At 45.9% G+C, this 10,437-nt stretch overlaps 1 protein-coding gene across 1 annotated transcript; it reads right to left on the bottom strand.

The window, feature by feature from the left end:
• Window positions 1-801: 801 nt before the first annotated feature.
• On the bottom strand, window positions 802-9,496 carry RD3 (retinal degeneration 3). The gene is made up of 2 exons (XM_010160151.1): window positions 9,189-9,496; window positions 802-1,099 (listed from the first exon to the last, which is right to left on the bottom strand). Exons 1-2 carry the CDS (start codon window positions 9,482-9,484, stop codon window positions 802-804), a joined length of 594 nt encoding a protein of 197 aa, XP_010158453.1. The 5' UTR covers window positions 9,485-9,496.
• Window positions 9,497-10,437: the final 941 nt, after the last annotated feature.

The following is a 10,437-nucleotide window of genomic DNA, read 5'->3' as shown; positions in this document are numbered from 1 at the left end:
CACTTACCTCAGCAACACACAACAGCTGAGGACCAAGAACAGGGTTTGATTTATGTACCCACCTGTATATCAACACAGCAGGTCGTTAGGTTTCTATCTGCTCTGCAGGTGCAAGGTTCAGGGGGTTCTGCCTGCCCAAAAGAGAAAATACCCAAGAAACCTGAGCATGCATAAACTAGTTGCTCTAGAATAATATTGGTCTTTCATCTCAAAAAGCCTGGGTCTGTTTCTACTCAGGTTGGATTGCTAACTGTCAGCAAAAAGCTGATCAAGAGTAGTGCTGAGGTTACCTGTGAAGTTTCCTGTAGCACAGAGGAAGGTTATTAGTTGGAAGTTCAGTTCCAAATCAGATACTAACTTTAACTTACAGGCCTGGTCCTGCAAGCCTTACTCATGTAAGTAGCTGTCTTGCTTTCAGCAAGATTGGTTCAGCCAGCAGCTCTCACTAGCTTGGGCCAAAAGCTTTTATAGATAACTACATCCAGGCTTGGGGGGGGAAAGGAGAAGACAGAAATTGCAAAACTAATTCATTTTCCACAAGAAAGCAGTAATAAAAATGAGATAGTAAGTGAGCCTTGCCCTTAAGGTTACTGAAGAGCTACTCAATTAAAGGAAAGGCTAGCATGTTTGGTAATAAATTGTGTCACACACTGTGGGCATTATCAGCAGTTACTATGGACACAGCTTCCAAGGGAGAGACAGGCAGGAAGAGAGAGCTGGAACAAAGGAGAAACAGTAGAGCTAAAAAAGGGTTAACAGATTTTGAAAGATCACTGTCTAAAAACCTTGTTCAGTACACAGTCAGTAATCCTTGGCATTCCGAAATTCTGGCATGCTCCAAACCCTCCTGGTGGGCTGGGTGCCCCGTTCCACATCCTCGGAGATGGTCTTGATGTCACTGATGAATGGGGAAATCCTGGACCGGGATTTAAAAGTTGTTAAGGAGAGGCTGGTTTTGTTCTTTGTGTTCCATTGCCTGGCAAGCTTCTTGGCCTCTTCCTCCTCTTTCATCTTCTCGGCAGCTTCCTGCAGGGCAGAGCGGAAAAGCCGGGATACTTCCTGTACTTCTGGTTCATATTCAGCAATGAGTTGCCGGAATCTGAAAGGAAAGTCAAGGCACAGCTTTGATTAAAAACATCAAATTAGGGATTGCTGCCAAGTCACTGTGCTAGGCTTGGAACTTGCACTTTCCAGCAAAATGGGACTCTCTGGACTGAAGAGCACAACAACAGGGAGAGGCTGTGAAGACATGCTCAAGGTCTCTAAAATCACAGGCAAGCCAGAGAATGTAAGGAAGCAATGAGTCACCATTTCTCATAAGCACAAGAAATAATAAGGAGTACCAAACAAAGCTGTAAGGTGGCAAGTTTGAAACTGAAGGAAGTGCTCTTTTCACACAACACCTACTAAATCAGAACACAGTGCTCTCGATAGCTTAAGAAACAAAAATGATTAAGACAAGTTTGTGGAAAATATCCCCATCACTGCTGATTAGATGTGATTGTCCAAATGCAAATCCTTGCTCAAGTAGTTCCTGAACAGCTGCTTACCGAAAGCCCCACTGGATTTCCCGTTTCCAGTTCTCATCCCCCATAGCATTACCCAGTGGCCACTAGACAAACAAAAATCCTGTGAAACTCTCCTCTGTTATATGCTTGACAGTATCTTAATGTTTACTTTCCAGTGAAGTGGTGTTTCATCCTCCTATGGCTTTTCTGTAAGACTGGCTCAGCTGATAACACCTTGATTGGCAGCATGATGCTGTATCTAATTAGACAACTGTGGATTACTCCAGTCCCTTCTCAGCAAAGAGCTCAAAATGTGGGGTTTTTACGTACATTAACCTAGCTTAATACCAGGAAAGTGAAGAATTACCACTATTTATTTTGCAGATGAGGAGGAGGAGATGCAGGGCAGCATAGATTTCTTGAAGCCACTGAGTGGGTCACTGGCTGGACCAAGAAGAGAACATACCATTCCTGACACCTTGTTGGGTGATCTGGTCCCCAGCCTGGAGAGTGTGGGATCCACTGCCAAGGCTCACACACTGGTCATAGAGGTTCTAGCTGTTCTGTAATAATACGCCTTTATGACAGATGGTAGTATGGCTTCTCTTCTAATAAGTATTCAGTTCTTAACATATAAAATAGTATCTACAAGCAGGCACAGAGCTAAACTAGTACTTCACTAAAATCCAGGTATTTATACTTAATGGAAGCTGAAGTGTATAAGGTCTGTAAGCGTTTAGAGATTTTTCGCCAACAGAGCTGAATGAAGATGGAAAACAGTAGGATTGCATTTAAATAAGCTTAATACAGCAGAAGCTGATAGAATAAGATCCTGCTGCTTGTTTTTTTGATAAGTCCTAGGAATGTAACAAGGAGTTTAGTGCAGTATGGAATTGAATCGCTTCATGGTGTACCAAAGGGTGCCTGAGATAATAAGGACAGAGAAAAAGCCAGAGATGAAACAAAAAGACATTTTGTACATGTATACCTTTTGACCCTTGCTGTGGAGGCCTGGTATTGGACGTACATCTTCGCATGGTGCCATACCCCAGATATTTCTGTGTGCTTCTCTCGCAGCAAGTACTGGCAGCTGTGTGTACAGCTGTGGAGACACCAGTAACTGCATGCCGAGGAGCTCAGTATCTGCAGAAGCACCAGTCCCTTTCAAGGTGGAGTGACAGAAGCTTGACACAAAACCTACCCAAGTCACCAGGTCTTCTTTAACCATTCCAATTGCTTCAGATGAATTTCTAATCTCCTCTGCCCTCAACTACAGAACCTCTGAACTTTGAATATTTGGGTCCAAAAAGCCTCTGAGGCGCAGTAGGTCACAACTGGTATGGAAGTACTTGCACAACGATGCTTAACTGGATTGTGCAGAGACTGTAAGAGCAAGAGACTAGGCCTTGATGAGGTTTAGCAGATAACAGCGGTAACAGGTTTGCTGTACGTTGCAAACATCCTTTCTGCTTTCTGAGGAGGCACTTCAGTTGTGTTATCAGAGAGCCAAAAATACAGTTTTCACAACAAATATGCTTTTTCCCTTTATCCTAGTCGGAAGCATTGACAGATTAGTCCATCGAAACCCAACTCTTTGCAACATTATTATTACTGTACCAGGGGAAGCACCTTCAAAGGACTTTCATTGCAGAGGTGAACTGAATGAGTCATTCCATTACTTTATCTCCATGTGTATTTTAAAGAGAGATGCTGGCATATTATACGAACCTATCAGTACATCCTCTTCTTTTGTATTGGCAACTGTGCACCCAAAAGGCCCCATCACTGCCTCCAGTTTTAGAGGCTGTGTGTCATACTACTGGATTGTGCCTCTGGAGCAGGTCACAGCATGTGTCAGGTTATTACTGGGCCAGTGACTGGCTCTGGGAACAAGAGGGAAAATGGGTGGTACGATGGCAGATTTACCCCCTGAGCGCAGAGCTGTAATGCCGATGCCCTGTGTTGCTAGGAACACTCCAACCAATCTAGCTGACATAGTTTTCTAAAACCAGTGTGACTTTCCACCCTTGTAGCTGTCAGCCTGTGTGCCCTCCCCTGAGCTATGGCAGCAAGAATTCTTCTGTGAATTAGCTTTGGCTGTTAAGATTTACCTCTGACTTTTCAGGACCAACACAAAAACGACTTCGTGAGGATTTGAGCAGATCTAAGAAACACAGCAATCCAACAGACTGACTGCCAGTCACCCAAAAAACCCCCACTCTCATTCAGATGGAGAAGCAAAAAGGGGTCTTTCCTCTCAACAGGACAAACTAACTTCGCCCCGTTATTAATGCCCGTGTAACTTCAGTACCTGCACATTTGTGTAAGGGACAGCTAAGGTGTGAAGCCCAGAAGGCGCGTGCATGCTGCAGATACTTCTCAGCAGAAAGGATGGGTGAGTTATCAAGGGCTGAGGTCTAGCTAAACCAGTCTGTGTCAGAAAATAGATGATGTCTGCTGTGGCCACCTACGCGTAATTGTAGCCACCTCCCCAGCTATCAATGAACGCCAGCTGATGTGCTGGATGATCCAGCAGTCTGCTCTCTGCACAAAACACACGACACATAAAAACAGTGAAACCACTGGAATCAAGGAAATCTGGGCTTGTATCCTATGAAACAAACTCCACACAAAGCTGCTCAGTGGAATTAGGCACACAGGATTGCACAAGGCTCACCTATCTTCCAGCCCAGGTTAACACCCTTACACTTTTGCATGGAATAGTTTAAAGCTAGGCAACCGCACAACCGTATCTAGGAATCCCTCAACACGATTTCCTTACTCATCAGAAAAGCATACCTATCTATCTTACTTGTGAAACAAGTTATGATACTACCGGTAGCTAACCTGTAAGTATGCAAGTCGCGCCGTCTTAGACGTGACTGTCAACAAAACTCACCCTGAGCCAGCACAGAAGCCTGGGGAGCACGTATATGCACACATGGGGACACGCACATTCCCCAGTCCAGGCCGTGTTTTAATCACAGTTCAAACAAATCTGCTGTTTAAATTGTGACCCTTCTGTCCCCTCATACAGCCGTTAGATTTTAAGGATCTGGCTGCACTTGGCTCGTACTGGCACTGCTTTTTTCAAAGCGCTGTCACCTGCCCATGCTATTCTGTAGGTCCCCGGTTCAGTAGGTTCCTAAGTACAGCCTGAACTTTAAAGACCTGTTAAATCCAATGGAAGTCTGTGGACTTAAACAATATGCTTATAGTTCAGTGTATTCCCGAGTGCCTGTCTGAACTGGGAGCTCTAAGTAGATTTAGTCATTCGAAGAAAACATGGGGTGCTTAGTGCCAGTAATTAGCTGCTGACTCCTGAATCTATATTTTGAGCAGGAACTCTGGTTACAGTGTAAAGCTAGGAACCGCTTTGCTAGAGAAGGCTGCTTCACTCCCAAGGGACTTTGGCACTCACACTAACTGCAGCACTCATGTCACATCACCTCAAACTTAAGCTCATAATTTCCAATAAATCCATTTCTGATTTCAGTCATTTGTCTTACATTCAAGCATTCTAGGAAGTCCATTCAGCTGTACACAATCCTTAGAAGATGACAGTCCTTAGGCCTGTAGTATTAATAACAGAGCACCAAAATGCAGGTTTACACTTCCATATTAGGGTTTTTTGTTTGTTTCTCTCTGGGCAGGGAAGGACAGAAACCCCCTGTTTCACTTTTGCTGAAGCAGAAATAAATGAAACGGACTGTAACTAGCTCTGATTAGGGCTAAAGCTCCGAGTAAAGATGCCAAAATCTAGCATTCTGTATTACGAAGTGACTAGTCTGCTCATTCAGTTTAACCATGGCAATTAGGTGCTAAGGCCCTCACCAAAATCGCCATTCCTTCAGATGGCTCCAGGATTTAATTTTAAATGTAGTCAGCGATCTCCAACCCAGTAACCTAAAGCTAAGTTCCACCTGAGTGCAGCAGCTTTGTTTGTATGAGGTGAATCAGAGTCCCCAGTCTACTTGAATCATTCCAGAATTTCAAGAGACTCAAAGAAAAGTTTCTATTGACCCGAATACAAAACGGGCAAACTGGGTCTGAAAAAAGACCCCTCCCATGTAGGAACTGCTCCTTTCCAGCCTTCTCCACATCTAAGTGCCTCTCAGTCAACGTGACTGTAGCCACAGAAAAGGACAATTTGGATAAGCATTTATCCCTTTGGAAAATAAAGTGACATCTCTGACAACTCATACAGAAATGTTTTGTTCTGGCTTTGACTCTGGGCTTATAGAATCTCACCAAGAAGGAGACTTCCTTACAGGACACGCACAAAACAAACTGCAGTCTTGCCAGACATGCTACTTGTGTTACTTCCCTATTACATGCTTGTCAAGCACATGAAAAAGGACTTCAGCTCTTCAAGTGTCTGAGATGGAAGGGGAAGGATCAAACGTAATATTTCAGACAGAACCAAGGGCTTCAGTAAGGTACATGCTCGAAATATGAATTTCCAAATGCAAGCTCATTGGGGTTTTTTTGGTGGAAGTTTTTCTAAAAGTTACTACATATTAGAAAATCACAGGGTATTCAAGAGGAAACATCAATAGTGCAATTGTTTTGTGATTTAAGTACTTCATTGGATCCTATCAAGAAAGGCTGAGAGAGTTGGGCTTGTTCAACCTGGAGAAGGGAAGGCTCCGGGGAGACCTTACAGCACCTTCCAGTACCTGAAGGGGCCGACAAGGAAGATGGGGGGGACTTTTTGCAAAGGCCTGTAGTGACAGGACAAGGGGTAACGGGTTTAAATTGAAAGTGGGGAGGTTTAGATTGGATATTAGGAAGAAGTTCTTCCCGGAGAGGGTGGTGAGGCACAGGAACAGGTTGCCCAGAGAAGCTGTGGATGAGGAAGCGTTCAAGGCCAGGCTGGATGAGGCTTTGAGCAACCTGGTCTAGTGGAACATGTCCCTGCCCATGGCAGGGGGGTTGGAACTGGATGGTCTTTGAGGTCCCTTCCAACCCAAACCAGTCTGTGATTCTATGAAATGTGAAGATTTAATTTAATTCCTATTATACTCATCTTGTGCAATTTTGGGGAAGTTTCCATGTTACCTCACTTTCTGAGGGGAGTATTTGCCCAGTTTTGGCTGTTAGATCGCATGCTCTTTATTACTCCTGTACATTTTCAGCTCCTAGCATGGAAAGCCCTATTCTTCTTTATTGTTTCTAGATCAGCATTGAAGATTTCTGAACTGCAGGGCTCTTGGTTAGAAGGCAGAAAAGAGGAAACCATTCACAGTCCTGTCCATTGTCAGCTGCTCACATTTCCATCACTAAGAAGAAGGGATTATTGGATAAAACTAGTACACCGTAGTTTGAGACAAGGAAGATGCCGTTTTCTACAACGGAGTTGTAGTTCAGATGTGGAACTCTGCCACAGGGTGCCATAAATGCTAAAAGTTTAGATGAGTTCAAAAAAGAAAAGCAAAACCCCACAACCTAAACAAACTGCTGAAAGAAAAAGCCACATAGGTCAATTATGGACAGAAGGACCACTCTGGCTCCAGGCACAGTAGGTTGGAGGCTATATACAAGATGCTGTAACTGTCCTTCCTGTTGTAGTTGCTTGCCTTGTTCTTTTTTCCTTACGCCGATGCTACCAGCCGCTATCTCACATACTCACTGCACATCAGGTCAAACAGACCTTTGACCCAATGCAGTTCTGCCACTTTTGTGGCTATGACACTGCCTTCTCAATCACGGAATCGAGCCAGCCGAGGTTATGCAAGCCTCTTTTTTTTTTTTAACGTGACTCTGCTAACCATACAAACTGCATAGTAAGGAACGAACGCACGCGCCGCTTCTGGAATCATACTGCAGTGCGATTTATGATAGTCTCTAATAGCAATTTGTAAGAGGATTTTTAAGAGGATGGTTTTATCCTTTTTCAGTTATGCCCACATAGAGCCCACCAACCTTGCCGAGTATGTTTCCCTGTCAACAGTACGCTGAATCCTGAACAACAGCGAACAACCACTACAAGCTGCGCTGAAATCGCTCATCTTGCATGATGTCAGTTTAAGGAAAAAAAAAAAAGAGCGGAGCAGCAGCAGCAAGTTGCATATGGCTCAGCTTAATACTCTTAATACATGTTCCTGAAGGAGATGATGAACCCTGGAGCCTCCCAGCTCCCACGACTAAAGCCTGCTCTCATGGAAATAACCTGTTTGCCAGACAGGCCTTGCTCAGTGGCCCTGGGGATGGTGAAAATAACTCTGAACCCCAAGGGGTTTGTAGTGGATTGTTTACAGCATAGCTCGGAGTTACACAAATACAAGGCAGGTGCTGTTGCCAGCAAACTTTCACTGGAGAGACCTCAGCCTCTGAACTATCCTAAAACTCTTGATTCTGCCACCATGGCAACATTTGCAAGAGCCCAGTGCCAGCCTGCTTCCAGGGTTCAGCCCCGGACAAGATGGGAGCTAGCGAGACAGCTTTGGCATCTTTTCCTGGCCACCCCCACTGTGAGACAGGGGACCACCTATTTCCAGTCCTCCTACGGTTATAGTTGAAGAGCTGTAGATTCATTTGCTCAAGGGAAAACAGGTGCCAGCACAGGCACTGAGGGACTGCAGAGTGCTGAGCACCCCATTGTGTATGGCCTGCCAGGACTGTCTTCTTTCTAATCCCAGCTGAAGAACAGGTTGCAATAAGGGAATTGGATTCTAAAGGCCCATTTCACAACTTTGCTTTGGTTAGAGTGGACTTCACAGTCACTATTCCTCACTTGCACTGTGCTAAGTGAGAAGGCTTAGCTTGGAAGAGCCTCCCTTCAAGGAAGAGTCACCTCTCTCCCAGTTTGGATGCTACAGCAGTCTTAGATCTTTTTCTGAAGGCATTCTCACTGAAGGTCACTCAGCTGGCAAGCAGCAATCCTGTGTCTAGCACTTGGAAGGCTCAACAGCAAGTCCAAGAGCCCGTGTCTACGTGTACACTGCAGAAGGCAGTGGCACCACCCAGCTGCTCACGCCAACTGCACACCCCACCTGCATCCTGCCCTATGTCATGGCTGGGGAGGGAGAAGCATGCAATCCCTCCTTTCTCTGGGAATACCTGGCTCACAGGCTGAAAAGCACAAAAGCACTAGTCTGGATGCTGGGGATAAGTGCCTCAGTAGACCTGCTGGACAGCTTAAATCAAAGAAGGAGAGTTCTAAAGACAGTGGATAAAGACCAAAGGAGGTTGTTCAGAGGCTGTGCCATCTCCGCCCTCAGAATTCAACAATGTCCACAAGGCCCTGAGCAACCCGATCTAACTTTGAAGTTGGCCCTTCTCCCAGTAGGAGGTTGAAGCCCATACCTCCAGAGGTCCCTTTAAACCTCAGTTATTCTAAAGGCTGAAGCAAAAGCCATCCCAGTACTGAAATGGTAACTGTTCAGAAGGCAAGATGGCGCTGGCGAGAAGAACGAAGCACAAAAGCCAGTCTCACGGGGAAGTGGCATGTGTTAATTTTTTGGAGGAAGAGATAGCATGTTAAACTGACCTAAAACATTAGGTTTCCCTTCTTCTACAATTAGGTTTCCCTTCTTCCACAAAGACGCTGTCTCAACGTAACGTACGATACAGGATGACAAGTTTTTGTTCTGTTGGTCCTAACAACTCTCGTTCCTTCCTTACATACCAGAGAGAGGGGGAAAGGAAAGGTCTGTACTGTCAGATCTTTTACTGTACCTGAGTATGACAGGCCCACAGTAGGAAGGATGTATTTTGGTACACATATCCTCCAGCTGCAGCCGTTCTCCTGGGCTGATGTCATAGCTCTGCTTTGGATAGCTGACCAGCCAGCCGTAGTCCACCCCAGTCTTGATCTTGCGATACTCATTCTCCCGCTCTCGCTGCTGCTTCTCTGCCTGCTTGGTCTGCCAGCTCAGCTCCATCATTAGCGTCTCAACCACCATTTCTGTGGGGCTTCTCTGGGAAATGCGGTTTGGGGGCTCGTTCCACCTGAACCAAGATGCCAGTGACATAGTGCTCTGTGTGTCTTCGCTGGGAGTGGGTTGAGGGGAGGGAGGGAGAGAAAAAGAACAGTGTCATCATCAACACACCTCAGCTGACAATGTTCTCCCCGCACACCCCTCGAGTCTCTTGTTCACCTAAAAGTGCTACTGGATTAGCCACTTAGAACTAATTGGTGCTGTGCACCTTAAGAAATCTCACCCACAGCAGCCAATTTGTGCCGAGGGTGAGACAAAGCGCGAAGAGGCACCGTTTCCCTTGAACTTCCACTCGCCGTGTAATTAAAACGGCAGTCACTGTTCTTACGTCTGAGGTCAAGTTGTAAGGATCCTTTGCTCCCTCCAGCTTAGGCTGAGGAAGCATTCTCCTGCCCACATGGAAGAGCTGGCGCTAGGGCTCGCCTGTCTGAACCCTCACAGGAAGGCGTGACCTCGCAGCACCCTACACACCAAAACTCAACGCATGGAGTCAAACTCCTCCTGGGAGCCACGTTCTAGGGAACAGGGGATCCTCAGGGGGGAGGGCAGGATAGGTGACCTGGGTAGGTTTGCCACTATAATGTAATGGTAGAGCTCACCTCTGCTTAGCTAGCACTAGCAGGAGCAACAGTTGCATTAATTAGAAGGCCAGGCAGTTTTAACCACTATTTAGCAAAATCACTGTTGCACGCAGGAGAGGCCACACCACCTTCTACAAGCTGAAGTCCAACTAGCAGCTACGCTGGAAGAGCGCACCTCAGGGGCTACCAGCAGCGCCAAGGGAACTGAGGCTGGGCTGGGGGAAGTCACAGCATGCCAAGGTTTAAGCTGTTATTACTTCTGGGTCAGAGGTTTCTGCTGCTGGGGAGTTACCCAGCACACAGGAGGCAGAATGAACTGCACCAATCCGCTCAGCGCAAGGTGGAATCAACTCCCCACCCAGCCAATCCCTCCACATAGTCACTTCAAGAGGATAATGCATGGAA

Source organism: Eurypyga helias, unplaced genomic scaffold (assembly GCF_000690775.1).
Source record: "Eurypyga helias isolate BGI_N326 unplaced genomic scaffold, ASM69077v1 scaffold7401, whole genome shotgun sequence".
NCBI lineage: Eukaryota > Metazoa > Chordata > Aves > Eurypygiformes > Eurypygidae > Eurypyga > Eurypyga helias.
The sequence above is the reverse complement of the archived record's forward strand: the minus strand, read 5'-3'. Positions and strand labels throughout refer to the sequence as shown.

Bases quoted from the DNA above. Each gene is read 5' to 3' on its own strand.
- RD3 (XM_010160151.1), bottom strand. From the start codon at position 9,484: ATGTCACTGGCATCTTGGTTCAGGTGGAACGAGCCCCCAAACCGCATT. The intron at 1,100-9,188 runs GTACAGTAAAAG...CTTTCCTTTCAG, and splicing joins TGTGGGCCTGTCATACTCAG to ATTCCGGCAACTCATTGCTG.